This window comes from Pongo pygmaeus, chromosome 2 (assembly GCF_028885625.2).
Source record: "Pongo pygmaeus isolate AG05252 chromosome 2, NHGRI_mPonPyg2-v2.0_pri, whole genome shotgun sequence".
NCBI classification, from domain to species: domain Eukaryota; kingdom Metazoa; phylum Chordata; class Mammalia; order Primates; family Hominidae; genus Pongo; species Pongo pygmaeus.
The window spans coordinates 151,726,409-151,750,208 of record NC_085930.1 but is presented as its reverse complement, the minus strand read 5'-3'; the positions used below and the strand labels follow the sequence as shown (position 1 = coordinate 151,750,208).

The following is a 23,800-nucleotide window of genomic DNA, read 5'->3' as shown; positions in this document are numbered from 1 at the left end:
CATGCTGCAAATGAGGAAATGGGCTCAAAAGGCCTTGGTTAAACATCCTGACTGAGACCACACAGCTGGGAAGTGATTGCCTTCCAATGGTTGAAGGCTGAAGGGAGTCTTTGGATCTCTGGAGTCCAGGTATTTTGTTCTATGGTCGGGCAAGTCCGGCTGGGCCACGCAACACAAAAAGCCAGGTTTTCAAAGAGGCACTCTGCTTTTGTGAACTTTGTCTTTTCAAGCTCTGTATGAGCTCATCTAGATTCATTAAAGATGATCAAGGTCCAAAATTAATCTACGGAAATCATATTCCACAAAAAATAACCGAGGAACTCAAAGATCCTGAGGTTTGGCAACTAGATTTATTTACATATAAGATTATGAAAGTAATTATATCTAATATTTCATCTCTTTGCCCCAGTCTTTCTTTTTGCATTGGGCAGTGTTTCAGTCAAACATAAGAATCTGTACAAATTTAACAGAGAGAAAATACCACCTTACACAAGACCAGGCAGCTGATCACGTTTACCTTGTCTCCAACACTTTCTGCAAGGAAAGAACTAAAGGTTGCAGAGAAAGTGGAGAATAAATGCATTGCAAGGCAATCAGAAGAAGCAAGTAGGCCAGGGCAAGTCCTCTATTTTCTTCAAAAGTTTATTACATCCTCCTCTATTTTCATCAAAAGGGTCTGTCTCGCCAGAGGTAAACCATCTTCCATACAGTCATAAGTCATAAGCTTTGCAAGGCCCTCAAGGGTCCTTGGATGCCCAGTGGGTGCTATGCAAGGATACATCAAGTGGGTGCTATGCAAGGACACTTGACAAAGGGCCCAAGTGTCGAATAAAGAAGGGTAGGTATGAGTACACTTGGGCACTAAAATAGCTTGAAGGCTTTTTCCCTATAATCTAAGTTATATATGGACATATGAGATACAAAGAAAGCTACGAAGTGGTGATCTGTGTAGCTAATATTGTGAATTTCACTATGGCACTTGAAGAGAATCACTCACTGGGAGGACAATATCAGTATATACACTGATTGTTCATCATGAAGAATATTTTAAGATAAACTATTCTAGAAATACACTAAACTGATCTAGACAGTTGAGTTCTGCAACTTATGAATGGCATTATAGGCTCTGAAACATACAGTGGACAGTAATTCTTTAACACCAAACTGTTCTCTCTTCATAATTAGTCATGGTTTTATTATATAATATAGACAAGATAAATAATACTTTTATCACAAAATACATGCAAGTAAAGAATATTCTGAGTTTTTACAAGTTCCAGGTCATGTCAGTCATGAAAACAAAGAAGTACAAAGATCATTCCCTGCTTAAAGACTTTCTCTAACCTACCTAATATTTAAGCCAAATTACACATGCCTTCAGGGCAATCAATTCAGAATTAAAACAGTATTTTTAGATGTAAATGTCTCTTGAGAAATACTTGATATTTTTGCTTTGTGGAACTTACACATATATAGTATTTGGCACAGAATTAGACATGCTACATATTTTTCTGGGGAGAACACGTTCTTCAGATAGGATGTATCTGAAGTTGAGGATAAGCATCCTGTGAAATATCTAAGCTATACATAATATGTAACTTTGAAATTTACAGTTTAAGTTCATGTTAGCTAAATGTTATTGTGATTAGAAAATATAAAATAGCTACTTAGAATGTTTTTTGGCTTTTGATACCTTTCTACATCCTGTGAGAGAGACTGCTTACGTTTCTAGAAGGATATGACAGATCCTTTATTAAAATGTTAGCACGGCCAAAAGCCATCTGAAAAGCATTTTTCTAAATGTTTTTAATAAACCCCTCACATCCAGTAGCTATTGCACAGTGCAATAAAACAAAATACGCTGAAACAAAAACAATTTTATTAGGTCATTTTGCGTTGCTCTAAAGAAATACCCAAGGCTAAGCAAATTATGAAGAATGAGGTTTATTTTGGTTCACGGTTTTGCATGCTGTATGGGAAGCATGGTGCTGACATCTGCTTCTGGTGAGGGCCTCAGGAAGCTTACAGTTACGGTGGAAGGTAAAGGGAGAACAGGCATACTGTATGGGAACAGCAGGAACAAGAGAGACGGGGGAGGTGCCACGCTCCCCCCAGACCTCATGTGAACTACCACACCAAGCCAATCATGAGGGATCTGCCTCAATGATCCAAACACCTCCCACCAGGCCCCACCTCCAACACTGGGAATATTACATTTTAACATGAGATTTGGAGGGAATAAACATCGAAACCATATCAATCATCTAATACCACCCTCATGTAATAAGAATATTTAGAGGCCTAGGTAGCCAAACTATATAGCAAGGTGCTTATTCTTTCCAAAGACAAATGTTTCAGCTATTTGGAGGACGAAATAGTATTTCTAATCAAAGTTGTGCTCTTCCAGATTTACGTTTGTGCAGTTGTGAGAACTCCAAAGAACTTGACGTGTCCTGAGGACATTACTACAAAGCAGTTAATTTCTGAATTGAATTTAAACTGTAATTTCCTTTCCAAATTCCGTATGGTTTGAACTCTATTCTAAAAGTAATTTTAGGGTACATTTCTTATTCTTGAATAATCTGAAAATACAAACTGTAACTTGCAAATATACACAAAACACAGGAGTTCAATTGTACTCGCAATACTAGCCCTCTTCTTAATTCTCTTACAGGATTGTTTTCTGTCCACCCATTTTGTGAAAACTGCATACTGCTGCTCTGCTCTGATAATTGTACAGGTTTTTCTTTTACTTTGAACTTTGACAAAGAATCCAGTGCTTCATCACACTTTATATTATTCTCCAGGCTTTTTCCACATATCCCCTATTTCAGCTGTTCACATTTAGATTTTCCTTTATGGGATTCCTCCTTCCAGGAACTTTGGTTAGGGGGATTCACAATAATAAATGACAACTAATAAAAAGTATATTTTAAAATCCATTTAATAGTTTTTCTCATAAGAGATCAAGAATTAAATGTCATCTAAAACACTGGGAAAGCAGATTAGGAAGTGGTATTCCATATGCAATAAATATGCCAACATATCACCAACTTTATTTATAAAATCTGTTAACTGAATACATACAAATCAAGTATAAGGAAATCTTGTAAAGGTATCAGTGCTATGGAATTATAGTGCTATTCTTTATCTTGTTTTAGTTATAAGACGTTCCCACCATTAGTTCTCAGGATTAATGAATATTTATTTAAGTGCCCACTGTATGACAACCCTGTGCCAGTTATGTACATGTGATTTCATCCTTTCAATAACCATTCAAGGTTAATATCCCCTCCTTCTAGGTGATAAAAGGAAATGGCTGATACACAAATCCAAATATGACTCCACGGCCCAGGCCTTTCCTCTTCCTTTGCCATTGTGCCATGCCACATCTCGTTTGAAAATCAAAAGTAAGTTATTTATTCTAAAACAGTTTGACACACTATGTTTCCTAAGGATGAGAGAAAATAACTTGAAAAAAATCAAAAAAGCTATTTTTCCTTTCTCTGTGGCAAAATGAATAATCAGCGAGTTTACTACATGTCAAAATTTTAAGTTTTCTTTTCATCAGGCAATAAATAAAACTAAAAAAGCATTCAAGTATGGTCATCAATAGTACTAATCCACTAAAATTTCAAAATCAGTTTGCTTCAAAAGTATATTTTTTACCCCATGCTATGAAGTGTTGATATCAAAGTACATCATATGTAACCATTAAAGAGAACAGAGAGCACAAAAAGTAGTGAAAATGGTTAAAAAATAAAGTGGAGCAGTTGGCATATACACTTGGTATTACATGTTCTCTTTTGAAGTTTTTACTCAAAATAGAAAATACTAATGAACCATTTGGGCTAAATCATTTTCAAATTCCATAATATGGAAACTTAAAGAAAAAGTGGGCTTTGTAAACGAAACAATATACATGCTATAATATGGATGAACCTCAAGGATATTATGCTAAGTGAAATAAAACAGTCACAAAAAAAGACAAATACTGTATGATTTCACTTATATGTTGTATCTAGAGTAGTCAAATTCAGAAACAGAAAGTAGAATGATGATACTGAGAGACAGGGGAGGAAGAGGGAAATTAGTTGTTTAATGGGTACAGAGTTTCAATTTTGCAAGACAAAAAAAGTTCTGGAAATTGCATAATCATATGAGTATACCTAACACCACTTTGTTAAGAGGTAAATTTTGTTATGAGCATCTTCTCACAGTTAAAATAACTAAATGCCATTTTTTAAAAGGACCCAATGATTTGTTAATGTGACAATGACACCGAAGGTATGTTTTAAAAACAAAGTATTTAGAGATACATGTAAGTGGTTATCTGCATGTTGATGGTATGTAAGGTTCACTGTACTATTTTGCTTTTGTAGAATGTTTAAAATTTTCCTCAATTAAACAGAATAAAATAACTTTTAAAAAAGGGAACCAATAAGGAAATGAACTTTCCTAACCAAGAGAACCATCTAGCATGAAAACATATGATTATAGTTTAAACATGTAAAATGTAACATTTTAGCCATAACTGATAAACATGTCACATCACTTATTTCACTTGAGAGAAAGCTGCTGAAAAACTAATTATTAACTGGGCTTGCATCGGAAAAACAATATGGAGAAAATTACATGGACAGTCTAAGTTTGCTATGAAAACAATGTACTTTTATTAATTAAAAGTCAAAAACAACAAAAGGGAAATTTCACAACCTTTGTTTGCAACTATATAATCTTTATGTAGAAAAACTATAAAGTGACAGTCTGATCTGGAAAGCAGCTCAACAATAAACCTAATCCTTACATTAAAAGTAAGTAAATTATAGAATCAGTTCACCCAAAAGAAATTGTCTTGCTGTAGAATATTTTAGCCCAACCGATTTCAACTATATTATTCTCATTTCTGACAAACTGTCTTTCCTGATATTTCAAATCACCAGAGATGTAACAGACAAGAACCCGTTGAAGTAAAAGAATAAAACACAAATACTCCAAGCACAATTACATGTGACATGATGAGTGCATTTAATCTACAATCTACAAAACTATACAAATTACCAATTATACATATAATCCATTTACATTGAAGCTCCATGAGGTGGTACTGAATAAACACTGAGGCATCAAATTTTCAACAATGGAACAAGGCTCACGGAACAGCAGCACATTCCCACCTTTTAGTCTATCATCACAACACTTCCCCTGGGATTTGTACTTATTTATATATTATCTAAGTCCTAGGAAGTTGGTAACAAAAATTTTAAAAGTCAAAAGGATAATGAATTAAACACTCCCTAAAATCTATTCTAAAACATGCGTGCGAAATATGAAGAGATCAAGCACTTTGTAAATGTGAGATTTTACAGTCACATGTTCCTTTAAACTTATACTAGTATCTTCACTAGTATCTGCACAATTTTCTGTAATTAGGCTTTTCACTAAAACTCAATAGAAGAGGAAAACAAACAAAAAAACCTTATTTTTAAACTGTACAGTCTTAGAAAAGTGGTACTACTTATTTTTAAAACCAACTTTCTCTGCTAAAGAAATCACACTATGTGGTCATCAGAACAGTTTAAGTCACTTTGGCAATACAGAGATTTATTTACCCTTATTTTGAATAACAATAATGATGATGATAAACTATTGTCACGGTCATATAATTTTTCAGAACTTATGCCACCATGGAGGCAAATGTGTACAGAATATTTCTAATAAACCTAAATTTAATCACGGTTAAAATTTCTCAGAAGTATTTTCAAGTGCTCAAGAATATTAAAGTTTGGGGGGAAATACATAAGTCATAAATAAGCAAGTATTCCCTCCAAGATTCACTAATTGGGATAAAAGTCTCAGGGTAAACCCACAAGAATGGTCTGCAATAAAGAAAAATCAGGTCTGTGTAGAGTAATTTCTGCCACCTTTAGCAGAAAAGCCAAAAACATTCTGAGCCAAATAAAAGCATCTTTTGATTCAGGGCCTTTTGTCGTGTTAGTTTTAATTTCTAACTTCTCAACATGTTATAGCTCAGAAATTCCCATATGCTTACTATCTGTAATAAGGAACTATAATGTTAAAGAAAAAATTCAGAGACATGATCATTTTCCATCATAGGTCTGTCTCTCTTTGGTAAGAAACAGATCAAGACTTACTTATTTTCTCTCACCTACAGAAGAGAGGGGAGTTAAATGTCATTCACCTAGTAAACAATCCCTGTGTATAAACATTAAGTTGGACGGTAAAGAGCCTAAGTCATGCCCTTTATAAGAACTGTGGAAAACAACTCTGGCATGTAGCTGTGGCAAAGGACAGTAAGTGTCCACAGATAGAAGATGATCTTTCCTGCAACTGGAAGACCATGCTTATGAACATTCTAGTCAACCTACAGAAATTTTGCTCTGTAACTTGAGTGTCCTTCAGACAAGAAACATGAATAATAAGCTATTATAAAAATATGGTAGAATATCTTCCCCCTTATAAGTCACCAATTTCTGATCCCATTAAACTTTCATAGAATCCATGGGAGTATTAAGTAGGTTTACTCTAGGTAATCTGTCATGAAGTAAAACTGGAAATAACCTATCTAATAATACTATTTGCAATTCAAGAAAAAAAATTCAATACAATCTAGTATGTACATTAACAAACTTCACAGTATATCCTATCAGGCCTAAGAAATCCTCATCCACCCAACCAAAAGAAAGTCAGTTTCACCCACTGTAAGATAAACCATGACACTTGTATCTGGATCCAGAAAAAAAGAACTGCTAAACTCCAATGCAGTAGGAAAAATATTACAAATAAGCACCCAAAACTGGCCTAAAATTTTCTACTCAATCCTGCAGGATGTCTTTTTTTAAAGAGAAATAAGCATCCCTTGCAACTTGACTGGAAAGATTATTACCTGACCAATTATTTCTAAGCCTATACTAGAAACCAGTGTAAGATGGAATGCCAAAATCACCACCAACTCGACACTACCGTTATTTTTGCAAACGAAGGTAGTTATATAAAATTCCATTCTCCCAGGCAATGAGCAGGGGAGAAAAACATGTTACTTTTTAAATGGCTACATTTGTAGGTTTTTGAGTATCAGCACCAAATGTTCACTTTTAATTATTCTGAATAAATTTTTAGGAATTAATGTCTCCTAACAACATGGACTAACAAAACAGTGAATAAGGAAATAACTTTCAAGCAATATTTGCATGCTGAGAAGAACCATTAAGTAAAACAGTGATTGGCTCATTTCCAAAGCTACTGTAGGTGTGCACCGTTTGCAAATAGTATATCTCACTGCTCAGCTAATATAGCTACTCTCCAAACCACGGGTACAGCACATCTTATTTTGTGACTAGGCAAGATTAAGTAAAACAAGTTGAAAAGATTTTTTTAAAAAGCAAGCTAAATCAAAATAATCCATTGTTAGGATAGTTTTCTACCTTCTCTTTTAGGCAGGAAAAAAAAACCCATCAAACCACTGTATGAAGTGCCTACATAAAAAACTGAAATCAAGATTCACAAATAATAGTGTCAGTTCAATTCTACATAACCCTTTATTATATTTATAGCAGTATTATGACCACCAACAGTACACAAGTTTTATTTCTTCCTCATACCGTAGCAAATTTATTTTCATAATAGAGTTCAACTCTGCAGATGGTTTAAATCAACTTTTTGCACCTTGAATTTACAAACCATTAGATACGAAGTTTCCTGAAAAACATTTTATTTTTAAATTTTACTTAAAGCTATAACTAAACCCAAGTCTCTTGGGGGGGGCGGGGGGACCAACTAAGCTGTTTAAACACAAACTTATAAAAAATATTCTGATGCCAGTGTTTGAAAGATAGCCTACAGAAGATTATAAAAGGTCAACGATCATACAAGAGAATTCTATGGCCAAACCTTGTTAGAAAATTTGTTTTACAAATAAACTTCTTTCATAATAGAAGAGGAAATGAAAAGATATTTAATTTCCCCCTAAAAGTAAGTAGTTGCTCAGAACATGGGTTGGATGTATGGAAATCATATTGCTTCTGTGAAAAAATGTTTTATCCAGGCATTCCACTAACAAAACGCCATGCCATATCTACCTAGTCTTTGATATCTGGGTATTAGTATTACCCAAGAGAAACTTATCAAAGAAAATGGTTAGCAAACCACCAAATAGGAGTCTCAGGTCCCTTAATTTGGAGAGTCATCTTAGTAAATATAAAACTTAAGCTACTTGAACACTGGGGCTTATAAAGTGCATCAGGTATAAGAAACACAACAGTAGTGTGAAACTCAGTAGGACTTTAAGGGACTTAATATCACCAGTGGGGCAAAAAAACAACATTATAGTTTTCTGTTCAGATTTTATTTGAAATCTAATTCAAATTGTCAAAGCTACAAAAGGGGGGAAGACATCTGTATTATTTTTGCTAAGTCACAACATCCTAAAACAAAATACTACTACTGTCAGCAGATCCATTATACACATTTCTGATGAAATCCTTTAGAACAATAAAAATTTCATCTTGAGAAATAGCCACAATGAAAGTAATTTACACAATATAAAACAATGACAGATCTACAGATGCAGTTGCTCATGAGTTTACACATGCATACACAAACAAACAAACAAAAAACCCCAGGAATGCTCTTTCATTTGATTTTTTGTTTTTTTAAAAAACAGACCATTCAGGCACAAAACAAATCGCATTTCCAATAAGTGACAGCATCTTAAAAATTTATGTCAGTGTTTGTTTTTCTTTGACTTTTTATGAGACCTGTGTGGAGATCTGGACTGGGATCTGGACTTCTTTCCTGATTTTTTAGGGGATCTAGACCGTGATCGCCTAGACCTTTTAGGTGTCCTTGAACCAGATGGTGATCTAAGGAAACAAACAAAAAAATCCCAGTTGATAAAGTACTCATGTGATCAAAACTGTTTATCCTTAAACTATCGAAAATGATCTTTAACAGAGCACAGGAAAAATCACTGCAATAAGACTACGAACTTCTAAAATTTAAACTCTATTGTACACACACACACACGGATTATTTTGTACTTACTATGCACTGCATCAATGATCATCAGTAGAGCGCTTGTTTGTAAAGACGGATTTCTGTGCCTTATCACTGCTCTACTGAATCAAAATCTCTGAAGGATGGAACTAAGAATCTGCATTTTTAACAAGCTCCCCAAGTGACTGATAACCCCCAAATTTGAACCTTTAATCTACAAGATAAAGTTCAAAGTTGCACGTAAGATCATTCACAAAATTTAAAAAACACAGCAGCTTTGAAGTTTATCATCCTGAAGCAAACAACTACTGCAGTATCATTCAAGGGCATCATTTAAGACATAATTTTGTAAGTGCTGTTCATGAAGGAGTACTCAAACCAATAAAGATACATGTACATATACATACATATATAACACATACATATATATATACAGGTGCCATTTAGAAAAGGAGAAACGTATCTATTCTGTAAAGATTTTACTAAAAATAGTTACAATAATAAAGTATTAGCATACAAAGCAGTTTTAGCTCTCAGAAAAATTCCTCTGTGTATCACCAGATAAACAAAACATTTCTGAACCATTTTTCTGGAACTAAAGGAAAAAAAAAGTACACAAAATACTAAAATACATACTGAAAAAATGGTATTTATGATACGTATTTCCAAAAATTTCTACCCAAGAACTTGCTAATAATATTGCTATGGGGGAAAAATGTGTGTTTCTTTCAGCTTTGACAAAAATCAAATAATATTCTATAGAAACTAAAGAACAGAACGAAAAGTAAAGCAGCTAACCCTATTCCACAGAAAACATTAGATATGATGTTTAAAATTCTTAGCTGGTCCTCACTTGTTGGAAGCCTTCACTTCAGTCATCAAAGAGATTGGGATGAGGAGGTTAGGAGGAATAACCAAAAATGAAAGTGTATCTCTTTGGTTTTCTAAAATCCTTTAAAAAAAAATGTATGCCAACCAAATTATTTTCAAAAGCTGATGAAATGACAAGGAAACTGGTATCTGAAATATTAGCAAAAATGACTTGCATTTACCTTTTGGCTTTTTTGCTAACATCTCTAGGAGAATCTTTGTGAGATGACCTGGACCGTGAGCTCTCTTTATGAGATCTTTCTGAACGCTCTGATCGCTCCGATTTTGGTGATGGGGATTTCACTCGTCTACCACTGCTACTGCGAGATGGGCTGGGGGATGTACTGTGTCGCCTCTTCCTATGGAACAAAGCCCCCAAAACATTCCATAAATGAGCAAAGGATCAGGTATTCATTTTCCTTTACTAAATTAGCTATTAATTGCTACCAGCTTACTCTTTTATTCTAACCATGTAATGTTACTTTTAACAATACTCAAAGTCTTTTGTAACAAGAACAAGTAAGTGTTAAAGATAGGTTGTCAAGAGACAACAACTGAATTCAACTAAATTGGATTTTCTCTTTGCAATAAGAGGTTATTGAAACAACCGGCAAAATCTAATTAAGGTCTCTGGATTAAATATCAGTTTTTAAAAATGTTAATTTTCTAAACTGATATTTTTATTGTGGTTAAATGAATGTGGTTAAGAGAATTGGGCATCATGTTGGCAAATTATTCTTAAATGGTTGGAGGTGGGACAGAAGAGGAAGAATAAAGCAAAAGTAGAAATACTTTAACATTTGGGTAATGTGGGTGAAGGGTAACTATCAATTATACTATTCTTGCAACTTTCCTATAAATCTAAAATTATGTCAAAATAGTAATAAAAGACAAAAAAGTGACAGACTTTTAACCAATTGGCATAACCTGTTATTTGTAACTGTCTGTAGAGTGACTAAGCTAGACTTTTATTTGCAATGGCTTGGTCTTTTTATTAGGAAAACCTCAGTTCAGTTAAGGGAAACAATTTTCTTTACTCAATCAGAGATTTAAGAACCGTGAGAGTAAGACATAAAAACTGAAAGAGAAATGCTTTTGATTAGAATGAAGACTTAAAGTGAGCTATGGCCTATGTATACAATATCCTTTCAAGATAAGACTAAGACTCAAGTTTACAAGTAGCAGCCTCAGCACAGATACTAGAAAAAATGCTAAAATTGGATGCAACAAGGAAGATCTAGCAAGTTGTTTTGTTACTTAAACCTCAGGTTTGATATCTAATACTGTAATTGAATTCTTGCACTGAACTAAGGCTAAGGATACCATATAAACCATGTGAAGGGATGAAGACCCGGTTAACTAAGTCAAGTGCCAACTAAATGCCCCATTTCTCCGCTATTTCTGCCTTCTGCAAGCAGGACCCAAAAAAGTTTATCATGAACAAACACTTCCAGTTTGCTGGCATCAATGATGAAAATATTATAAAACACCACTGCAAATCCTGAAACCAGTATATGCATTAAATATGAGAAATGTTATACCTTTCCTTCCTTGTCGGAGTACACTCATCTTTTTCCTTCTTGTCTTTGGAGCGAGATTCCAATTTTTCTTTATCTTTCTTGTCTCTTTCTCGTTCTCTTTCTAACTCTTTCTCTTTCTCCTGTTATTTTTTATAGAAAATATTAAGTTGTTTAAAAATATCAATGTGGGTTAATTTCATTTATAGAAGAATATTTTCTCTTACAGGAAATAATTTTTTAAATTACTACTTAAGGTACAATACTATTAAAAAAAAAAAAAATCTACCTCTTCAGGGAAACTAGTCATTTCGTTTGCTTATACTGAATAAAACTAATCCTAGCAACAGCAGCTAAACATTTACTGAGTGCTTACCACAGGCCAAACAACATACTAAACAACTTTCCACAGACCATTTCATGTAATCATTTAAAGCATCCCTAAGAAAATTACTATTATCCTCATTCTAGAGATGAAAATTGAGACTCAGAAAGATTAAGTACCATGTGCGTGGTCACACAGGAGAGTCAGGTCAGAATTTGAGACCAAGCTCTAGAGTCAGAGCTCTTCCCCCACTGTCCCACCTGCCGAAAAATTCAAATCAGAAAAAGCTAACAATGTACTGCCCTTTCCATCATAAGTTACAATAAAATAGTCAGTAAAAGTGATCCCTCTAACTATAAACAAGTTGATTTAATCAAAAAGAGCTCTTACCAAAGAAAAAAGGCTGGAAAAAGAAAATGGTTATTCACAATAATCTTCCATCGAAATTTTATTAGTGGGAAACAAGTACCAATTACACTGCAAATTTTAAATCCTAAATACAAACTGACTACATACATGACTCTACAATCAACCAAAAAAAAAAAACCAAAAAACAAAACAAAAAAACAACATATTTGCTTATCCCCAGATGCCACAACTGCCACTTCTCATTTGAAATTCTGATTTTGGTATATAATTAAAGGAGTGGCTACAGACCATAAATCCACACAACTGACTTAGTTCTTCACTAAAAGGAATTTAATTTCTCTATGATTCATATGCATCAAGCAAGCTATGTGACAGCTGATTCTTCTGATTTTTAAAAGGTGAAAAGAACCTATACCAGATGTTGGCAACACTTTTTGTACAGAGCCAGACAGTAAATGCTCTCTGCTTTGTGGGCCACATACAGTCTCTGTCACAACTACTCAACTCTGCCACAGCAGAGTGAAAGCCACCCTACAAAATACCTAAGTCAATGTGCATGGCTGTGGTCTAATACAACTATTTACAGAATCAGGCAAGGACCACATTCCTTCTCTCCAATTATAATCCTAGAGTGCAAAGGAGACTAAAGTGGTAACACAAATATTATGTATTTTGTGCTTGCTACCATCGTAACAGTGAGCATCTCATGGTGTAATCTCCTATGGGGTATAGGTAAGTAGCATCTTATTATTATTTTTTTTTCAGACAGAGTTTTTCACTCTTGTTGCCCAGGCTAGAGTATAATAGCACGATCTCAGCTCACCGCAACCTCCACCTCCCGGGTTCAAGTGATTCTCCTGCCTCAGCCTCCTGAGTAGCTAGGATTACAGGCATGTGCCACCACACCCAGATAATTTTGTATTTTTAGTAGAGACGGGGTTTATCCATGCTGGTCAGGCTGGTCTCAAACTCCTGACCTCAGGTGATTTGCCCACCTCGGCCTCCCAAAGTGCTGGGATTACAGGCGTGAGCAACTGCGCCCAGCCATAAGTAGCATCTTTTACAAAATCTCATTTATCTTTTTTCCAAATATATAGAGTGCAACTTTTAAACAGTGGTGCTGAGCAGACTGACTCCCTCTGGTGATCTGTAGCATGCATTTTCTTGATTGATAATGAAAATGAAAATGATTTCCTGATTGAGATGCCTATTTTATAGGAACCGTATAGCTAAAATACTTATAATGAAGAGTAACAGTAATAATATTAGCTATTATCTAACTCATAATCTTACAAAATTGGGAATATCAACCCAGTTTCAGAGAAAAAGCAGGCTGCAGTGACTTGCCTAGGAGTACACAGCAGAGAGCAAAACTAGCATTCCACAGGTCTGAGCAGCACCACAGGTGCTTTACCAGACTGTTCCCCAACACCAGTTTTGTACATTAACAGCTTTATAGTGATTGTAAGTTCCCTTTTTATGGCTCTTTCCTACTTCACTTTCTATATAATCTCATTATTATTGGTTTTTCTTTTTCTTTTTCTTTTCTTTTTGCAACGACAGTCTCAACAAAATTCCTGGGGTTTCTGGTTCTAAAATTCTCTGCACATGCCTATAAATTTTGTGATGCACGAGAATATAAAGTCCCTCAAACACTCAGAGCTCATCAATGAGGTATTCTACCACTTGCTGTCCCTCCTTGGAAACCATAAGAAATGAAATAAACTTCTCAACACCAGAATTTCCCAAACCCTGCCTCCATCTTTTTCTTTCTGTACCACCTCTCAGGGTTGTTGGTGTCTCACTGTCACAAAATGTGACTTGTCCTGAAGGGTTTTCCAGTTTTGAAAGCATGCTCTTAGCAGAATTAATCTTCTTGTCCACAGGTAATACTCAGAATAAAATACTGTGCTGCTGCCTTTAAGCTCCTTTCCAATCAAAATACTTTTAAAATATCAAATTTCAAATGTTTCTGATTGCCACTAGTATTCAAAATTTATACAAAGGATATAATTTGAAATCATCTTTAGGTATACCAGTATTCTAGGAAGTCAAATAAATAACTTCAAAACATGTGTATTATTGGGTATACTTATTCCTTACTCGTTGAAGAAGTTTATCTCTGTAGTGTTCTACTTGCTCCTGAAAACTCTGGCCTGGTTTTTTAGGTCTTTTCCCAGATTCCAATTCATCCTGAAACTTCATAACTTTGAGCTGTGAAAAAAAAAACATTTTAAAAATAAGGATTTTCATCATTCTAGATTCTCAAGCACTGTTTTGCTTCTTTTCTATAGCAAAGTAGTAACTAATTAGTACTCAGTCAAAATATAACCTCACCTGAAGGCCACTTGTCAGACAAGTCCAACTAGGTAAAAATCAGCTGACCAGATGGGAGCCCTCTCTGGGCATGAGAGGACTCAAAAACTGTGAACCATGCTTCATGGCTGTAAGAACTCACTTATTCTCTCAACACAATTATAACAAATTTGGTATCTGGTTCCCCAAATTAGAAAAGCAAGGTTGCTAAAGACACGCACACTGCCAGCATATGACAGTCAGCATGCAGATAAACATCTTTAAAAAAGAGGCAGGGATGGGAGGTGGGAAGGCTGTGGCATTCTGGTTCAGCTCACATAAGACCAAACACACAAAGCTGCACACAGTCTGAAGGTTTCACTCACAGTGCAATCACCAGACATCAAAACACAAAGAAAAGGTTAAATCATATTTGGAGGGTACTTTATAAGACAGTAAGAGCAAATACTGATTAAAACAGACCAGGCCGGGCGCAGTGGCTCATGCCTGTAGTCCCAGCACTTTGGGAGGCTGAGGTGGGCGGATCACCTGAGGTCAGGAGATCGAGACCAGCCTGACCAACGTGGAGAAACCCCATCTCTACTAAAAATACAAAATTAGCCAGGCATGGTGGCACATGCCTATAATCCCAACTACTCAGGAGGCTGAGGTAGGAGGATCGCTTGAACCCGGTGGGCGGAGGTTGCGGTGAGCCAAGATGGCACCATTGCACTCCGTGCCTGGGCAACAAGAGCAAATCTCCGTCTAAAATAAAAAAAAAAAAAAAAAAACCAGACCAGAAAAACTTCCATCTCTTATTACCTATATAAGTGCACAAAGGTATTTTACAAGATATTCATTGCAGCATTGTTTGTAAAAACAGACCACCTACATGTTTACCCAGAGATTTCTGGCTAATACACCTCCACACAAACAAATACATATACTTATATATTGGCAATGGATAAAGATCTGAAAAAACTAGTAAAATCAGTTACAGGGAGAGGAAAAACCTGCAATAAGTGAGCTTAATTTTACTTTTTATTCTGGAGATATAAGTATCTTAAAATTTTGTACTACATAAAAATAGTAAAAAGAATAAATTCATGATTTATTTTGAATTTAAAAATAAAAATTTCACAAAGTGGTTAAAATAAAAACTACCCTAAGGCTTAAAGGAGCTTAAATTATCCAAAAAATTTACAAGGGTGAAAATACCTTCTTCTTGAATTCTACGGGAGGACAAATAAGGTGAAAAGTATGAGGACCTGGAAGATCCTCCAAGTGGTAGAAAGCACATGGATCTTGGATGATACCACTGGGCTGCCAATCTGCTCAATATTGTTCCACTCAAAGAGAAAGAGGAAGCATTCTTGTCCCATGAAATTACTGTAAATGCTAACATTTTATCCTATTTTATTCAGACATTGATATATCCTTTAAACGGACTAAATGCTGCTATAGCATTTTATTTATACTTCAAAAACAAGACTTCATTTGCTTTTTACCCCCCTTTATTATAAATTAGTCTTTACCATTTCTCCCCATTCCAAGTGGTATTTTCTTTCTTTCTTTTTTTTTTTTTTGAGATGGAGTCTTACTCTGTCGCCCAGACTGGAGAGTGTAGTGGCACAATCTCGGCTCACTGCAACCTCCACCTCCCAGGTTCAAGCAATTCTCCTGCCTCAGCTTCCCAAGTAGCTGGGATTACAGGCGCACGCCACCAAGCCTAATTTTTGAATCTTTTTTTTTTTTTTTTTTTTTTTGTAGCAGAGACAGGGTTTCGCCATGTTGGCCAGGTTGGTCTCGAACTGCTGACCTCAGGTGATGCATCAGCTTGGCCTCCCAAAGTGCTGGGATTACAGGCGTGAGCCGCCATGCCCGGCCCCAAGTGGCATTTTCACTATTTTTGACTTCATGAATGTTTCTTATGCATTCTCCAATTTTGTCCTTTTTCCATCTATTTTCACTTTTTTTTTAATTAATTATTTTTTGAGACGGTGTCTCACGCTGTCACCCAGGCACACTGCAACCTTGGCGCACTGCAACCTCTGCCTCCCAGTCTCCCAGGTTCAAGCGATTCTCCTGCCTCAGCCTCCATGCCTAATTTTTGTATTTTTAGTACTGACAGGGTTTCACCATGTTGGCCAGGCTGGTCTCAAACTCCTGACTTCAAGTAATCCGCCCACCTCGGCCTCCCAAAGTGTGGGATTTCAGACATATTTTTACTTCTATAATCAGGGTCTTTTATAATCAGAGCTTTGATATTCTCTCCTTCTCTTCTTTCAAAGCTCTCTAAAAGTCTACATTTTTCGTGTGTTTTAATCATGACTGCATTTAAAAAGATAAGATGTAAGGCTGAGAAAGCAAGGGGGTGGGGTGGGCAACATAAATAGCTAAGTTCATCACTGTGTGAAGCCTCTCGTGACCAAGATGACTCTTCCACAGAATATATTTGTAGTAAATCAGTTTGGGTTAGAAAGAGTCAAACAACAGACCCAAATGTTACTTAGGGGAGAGAAGGGATTCCTAAGATAATCATTTTAAAAATCACTATACAATCCCTACTTATAGTTCCTGCTGATATAGTCTAACTGATGCTCAAGCACAAGTCCAAGACACACAGAAAACAGATGATCAAGGGTCTCAACACAAAAGGAAGTGGCCCATGCAATGGCTTGTTAACCATCCATCCCTTATTGCCTTCAGGCAACAGACAGGTATCACCTTCCAACTCAACTGTTCACTCTTTCCTCAGGGACCAGGACAGAAAGTGATCCCTCTCTTCCAACAAGACAGAAGACCCTCCACTTGGTTCCCCACCCACTATTCTACTCTTCCAACCTTGTTGGTAGAAATGGGGACAACAGTAGAATAAGAAAAGGTAACTCCAGCCTAGGCACTGCTCTCAGTGGTATCTGAAAGATTAAGAACTGGCTTCTGGCCACCACAGCATCATATAGCTACAAGATTTTTGTGTTTTTACAAAGGATGTTAGTATTTTATAACACGAATCATTTGGTTTTTATTTATTCCATGCTAAAAAATGTTCAGCTATAGGTATCTTTATTAGGACACACGTGGGGATGCAAAATTACAGTATATATACTATAGAATATAATAGAACTAATTGGAGACACTAATTTAGAACTTTATTCTTTATTTAATGGTTCTCCAATAAAAGGGTTAGTACTCACTGGATTCTAAATCTCAAAATGGATATCCAAATTTAGGGGCAGAGAAGACAGCTAGTTGTGAAAAGCCCTGGGATAAAGCTCATGAGCTCCGAGTTCTAGTCCAAGTTTGCCACCTGCTGTGGAACTTTATTCCATATGACTAAATCTCTCAGAGGAAATACAGAAGATTAGATAATTCTAAGATGAAGCCAAGATACACATTTTAAAATCAGGACTTAGTTCATGGTCCAAATCCCAGAAAGACAACTAAGTTGTGAGAGGCAGTCACTATGAAAGCAGGAGAAATAATCACTGAATACATAAAGGACAGGCCAGATTACAAAAGAGCACATGAGGTATGGAAATGTATGCATATATGTGTGCAATGTGTATGCATGTGTATCGCATATATACATATACAAGGTGGAAAGAATAAGGTTTGTAAAAACCACCTAAGTTAACAAGCTAAGTTACATGCTTTCCTCTCTTTAAGTTAATAAGGAAATAGAATATTCTAAACAGTTGGGGCATTTATATGAGGGAATAGCTTGTATTATCAAGAAAATATATTTTTATTTAACTCAAGTCTGTTTCTACTCCAGCAGTTTTCATCAGGTCAGAAAGGCAGAGCTTTTTTTTTTTTTTTTTTTTTTTTTTTTTGACGGAGTCTCAGTCTGTCACCCAGGCTGCAGTGCAGTGGCGTGATCTCGGCTCACTGCAAGCTCCGCCTCCCGGGTCCACACCATTCTCCTGCCTCAGCCTCTCCAGTAGCTGGGACTACGGGTGCCCGCCACCACGCCCGGCAAATTTTTTTTTGTATTTTTAGTAGAGACAGGGTTTCACCGTGTTAGCCAGGATAGTCTCGATCTCCTGACCTCGTGATTCACCTGCCTCAGTCTCCCAAAGTGCTGGGATTACAGGCATGAGCCACCGCGCCTGGCCAAGGCAGAGCTTCTTATAAGGTGAGAGAAGTAAAAGAGGAGCATGTGTAGGTTGAAAAGGTGCACAGGTGAGTGTGTTCACTGACACACATCTTATTCCCCTAAAAATCATATTTAAAATGTATATGAATACATCCCAGGAAAAAATAAATCAACTAATCAACTCTGAAAATCCTTCATCTCTACTTAAAAATGACACCACGCTGACTCTACATAAGGTTAAAACAAAATGCTGTCTGTTTACTTTCAGTTTGGTGATGTCTGACAAAGAGGTGGGCAAGAACTTGTATCAGCCCAACAGTGACTATGTGGAGAAGTGACAATGAGGTAACTAATGTGATAGGTATCATAAGTTAGTAAGGGAGACAGTACTGACCTACAGTAGGCATTCAAAAATACTGTTCAATGAATGCATACAGTATGAAAATTCACTCTCATACACTCTTTAGAGGTTTGAGACTGATTGCTAAACTACTGCTAGCATTTACTGGGAATATTTCATCCCCTTGAAGGCATTACAAAGCCCTTCTCTGAGATGTCTGAATAGCCTTGGACAAAACAAAAGGCATTTAAAAAGGAGAGGGTGAGACCAGCCTGGACAACAGGTGAGACCTCATCTCTATTCAAAAAAAAAAAAATTAGTCAGGCTTGGTGGTGCACATCTGTAGTCCCAGCTACTCCAGAGGCTGACATGGGAGAATCTCTTGAGCCTGGTAGTTTGATGTTGCAGTGAGCTATGGTCACACAACTGCACTCCAGCCTGGTCAACAGAAAGAAACCCTGTCTCAAAAGGAAAAAAAAAAAAAAAAAAAAGGAGAGGGGAGAGGGGAAAAGGGAAAGGGAGGGAAATGTCTGCCTGAGATAGTCTGGGCTCTTCTATACATTTCCCCATCTTTTAGTATTAAGACCCACTCAATGTCTATTCTCCTTCATATGGTACAGATATTAAAAATGAGCCTAATAAAATGTAAACATAACAGAATATGCCAGAAAACATTTTACTTTTTGCTAGTTACATACTATGAACACTCAAAATGAAATGGATTTCTCGCCAGGTGTGGTGGCTGACGCCTGTAATCCCAGCACTTTGGGAGGCCGAGGTGGGTGGATCATTAGGTCAGGAGATCAAGACCACCCTGGCTAACACGGTGAATCCCTGTCTCTACTAAAAAAAAAATACAAAAAAATGAGCCAGGCATGGTGGCTACTCCGGAGGCTGAGGCAGGCGAATGGTGTGAACCCAGGAGGCAGAGCTTGCAGTGAGCCGAGATCGCGCCACCGCACTCCAGCCTGGGTGACAGTGCGAGACTCCGTCTCAAAAAAAAAAAAAAAAAATGATTTCTTACAGTACATAACACATAATGTATTACATATGTATATACATATAATCTATACATTAGAATCCATTTCTTCAGAGGATCTCCTATGTGCCATGTATTAGAGATACAATGATGAAGAGAAAACAGACATGGTATTTTCCCTTCATGGAAAGTGCAGCCTAATGGGGAAGACAGACATTAAATAAGCAAGCAAGCAAGTAAGCAAACAAACAAAATACACATTCACATACATACCCCATAATACATACAAAATCACACAGAAATAAATAGGAAGAAGCAAGTAAGTCCAAAAGGGTAAGAAAAGGCTACTGTGAGTGAATAGATGGTTGAACTAAGAGGCCTGAAGAAAAGTCACCTGGTATGAAGAGTTCTAAGCAGAGAGAGGGAACAGTACATACTAAGGTACAAAGCAAAGAGGCAACTTAGTTTGGTGGAGAAAGTGAAAAGCCAATAAAGTGTAATTTAAGTTTCACTGCAACACCAACCTCAATTTCACGAAGTTTGGCTCGTTTTTCCTCACTCATTTCAGAGTACTTAGAGAATTTAGACTCAGTCATTTCTTCTTTGATTGGATTAGAGTACAAATGATGCTCTTCAGATTTGGAACTTTGAGTATCTTCTTCATCTTCACTTTCTTCTTCTTGACTTTAGAAACAAGCAGAATACATTGTATGTCAAGGCAGCAAGAGAGTACCATATTTTACAGTCCACCTATTTTATTTTTCATTGTCTTAGAGCTTAGATAACATAGCTAAAACATAATAGGACAATTCATACCTCAAGCATCTTTTGCAAAATATTTGATCAATATTTTATAGACAATTTTATAAAACACTTCTTTCCTCCACAGAATATGTGTGAGCTTCAACATAAGCATACTTTAATAAATTCTGCTTATGTTGTTATCTGTGTGCCTTCCATTTGCAACAAACTTTCCTTGCAGCAGTTAAATGAAATGAATAATCAAGTTTCTGCATACTTCACAGTTCACAGTGATTTCAAGAAGCTTTATGTTTTCCATTCCTGAGTTATTTCACTCATATTGTGAGCAACAATATTCACAAATATTCTATGTTCTCATTTATAAGTGAAAGTTAAGCTATAAGGATGTAAAGGCATAAGAATAATACAATGGACTTCTGGGACATGGAAGGATGGGAGGGGGATGAGGGATAAAAGACTATATATTGGGTACAGTGTACATTGTTCAGGTGATAGGTGCACCAAAATCTCAGTAATCACCACTAAATAATATATCCATGTAACCCAAAACCACCTGTACCCCAAAAACTTTTAAAATGAAAATTTAAAAAAAAATAAAAAAAGCTGTATGTGTGCCTTTAGTAACTTCAGCAGAGCCTATAATCAATCTAGAAAATACATGAGCTTGAGTCACAGAGTTACTATGAAATAATCAATACAGCTGGTAAAGACCTTATCTGATTAGCACATAACCTTAATAATAAAGCAATGTATGCATTTTATATATTAGCAAATACTGGTATTCACATTTTAGCTGATTCTGAAAGTTGCACTGGTTCCGGGTCAGACAAGAAAATAAAAACCTGAGAGACTATCATGAGTAAGTCACTTAGGATACACAGAAGAAAAATTCTCCTGTCCTTCCAGAAGCAGTCTAGTGGAAACACAAACAGGCAACTATGTGTAAAGCTGGTCATCAATGCTAGTACAGGATTAACCAAATGTTCTTGAAGCACAAAGAACGAATGGTTTAAAAAAAAAAAATAATACTTTACATTCTGGGACTGGGTTGTGTGTGTGTGTATATTATTGGCAAATAAATCTGGGCAAAACAAGATACCCATATACAAACAAACTCAGAATGTTTATATATATACAAACAAAATTCCTTACAAACAATGTTGACTGTGATAACATTACTGGCATAACCTAGAACAAACGCTGTTTTGCCTTTAATACTTGAACCTCGCAAGCCCTTCTATGTTGGTATTTGGGTACTAAGGACATTCTACGATGAGCAGAAAGATTCCTTTTAATATACATGTAGAATTGTTCTTAATAATGTAAAAACAGTTATAATCAAATTCTTTCCAAATAAAATTTAATTAAAGTCTTATGTAATAAGACCTTCATTGTATGAGAGAAAAATTTACACCACGCAGATAAAAAGAAAGGCTGTCAATTCAGAATCAGAAAAGATATGGTACTGAGAAAACTCTGATACTAGATTTTAAATTTCTCAACCAAAGGTCCTTTCTAGACATTACTAAAATATTTTACTAACTTCATCTTCAGAACCACACAAATCATTAATATCACCATACAGGTACAACTCAATACAATATTAGCTAAGGAAAAAAAAAGTCCAAACCAACAGTTTAAAAATACTCTTCTTGAAAAAAAAGTTTTACTTAATATTTCTCATTAATTTGTCATAAATTTCCTAAATACAGTTCTTAGTTAAATTTTTTAAAACACAAGAATTTCCTGTTTTATGGTATGCAAAATTATACAAGTGTTTCAGATGCTTTTAGATTGAAGTGTATGTGTGTCTATGTAAACAGGGATGTTTACTGAAGAATTATTCTAGAAGGCTCAATAAGGATGTGACTGTTAAACTGAGTCACAGTTACTATGAAACAATAATACAGCAGATATTGATTACTTAACCAAATCTAGCCTGTAAAATTTTTTCTGATTTTTTTTTTGCAATTTCAAATATTCTTTGGTAAATATCCTTGTATGTTTACCAAAATGTTTGCTTTCAATCATAGATGAATACAGAACAGGTAAACAGATTAAAATGGCATAATACCAATGACATTGAATGAAAAACGTGTCACAGAATCGTATATACATCATTTATGTTTAATAGTTATGCATGTTTTTATACACATAGAAAGGGTCTAGATGGCTGAACATTAAACATTTAACCATATTACTTAAGACTTTTTAAATGAGCTCTATTCATGATTTAAAATATGTAAATACTTTAAATTGCTATTATAATTTTTTCAAGGCTTAAGCAGTTTTTCTAAACTGGTTTTGGCCTTAGCTTTTAGCCACAATTCGAGGTTCAAATCTTATCACAGTTTCTTCCTCTTGTTCTTTTTTTAAAAAGACATGCAAATTCAAGATTCTAAATCCACACAGTATTCAATACAAATGAAGTTGCTTTTTGTAACTTTTCTCCAAAACATGCTTTAAAAATCACATTTCTGCCACGAATCACAATATTGCCACAAAATATAATTATTACTAGTTACAACATCAGCCTTAAGTAAAAAGGCATTTAGGATTCAGCCACTAGAGAGTAGTAGTGAGGCATGAGAAAATTTCAAGGATCACAAGCTACGCAAAAGCTTTTTTTCCTTGCTTTGTACTTCGTTATTTTTACATTATCATGATTTACCTGAAATTCCTAAGAAAAATGAAAAATCTAAAATTATACTTCTAGTGATCCAGGCTTCCATCAATGAATGAGTATTCCAACATCAATGCTAAAATGTACTCATATTCCAAACATTAACACAAATATCAGTTTTATGCCAAAAAAACTAATACCTTTAGAAATAAAACTAATAGAACAATACTTTTTTCAGTTCAATGGCTTTTCTACCCTTCCTTCTCCCTAAATTAAATAATTATTCTATGAGTACATATACTACTTTTAAAGCAGTGATTCTAAAATGGTAAGATGTTACTAATCATAGGATCACGAACATAAAAAGGGTTCAGAAAACCACTGTTTTAAAGCAAACTGAACTAAACTGTTCTCAATTCGTGTATTCCTAAACAGCCTCAGATAGGTATTTCCATTAGCAAGCCACATCTACATTATGTAAATATTTTGTCATCATCACTGCTGACTTGTTCTAATCACACCAACATTTCTGGAAAAACATCATTGTAGACAAGTTTTCACCACCGTATCTAACTGTGTTTCTATAGCCTGCTGATTGATCACATT

The 23,800-nt window shown here is 35.5% G+C and overlaps 1 protein-coding gene across 6 annotated transcripts in view; it reads right to left on the bottom strand.

Moving 5' to 3' along the window:
• Nucleotides 1-7,536: 7,536 nt before the first annotated feature.
• The window catches only part of U2SURP (U2 snRNP associated SURP domain containing), a 57,360-nt gene continuing 41,096 nt past the window's right edge, over nt 7,537-23,800 (bottom strand). For 5 of the 6 annotated variants that reach the window (XM_054480300.2, XM_054480301.2, XM_063662295.1 and 2 more), the window contains 5 exons: nt 20,334-20,493; nt 14,200-14,310; nt 11,427-11,545; nt 10,068-10,244; nt 7,537-8,882 (listed from right to left, as the gene is read on the bottom strand). In XM_054480300.2, coding sequence (XP_054336275.1) covers nt 8,744-8,882; nt 10,068-10,244; nt 11,427-11,545; nt 14,200-14,310; nt 20,334-20,493 — 706 coding nt within the window. In that variant the 3' untranslated portion in view covers nt 7,537-8,743. The remainder of the gene's footprint in view (nt 8,883-10,067; nt 10,245-11,426; nt 11,546-14,199; nt 14,311-20,333; nt 20,494-23,800) is intronic. The other variant, XM_054480302.2, reaches the window with a different exon arrangement.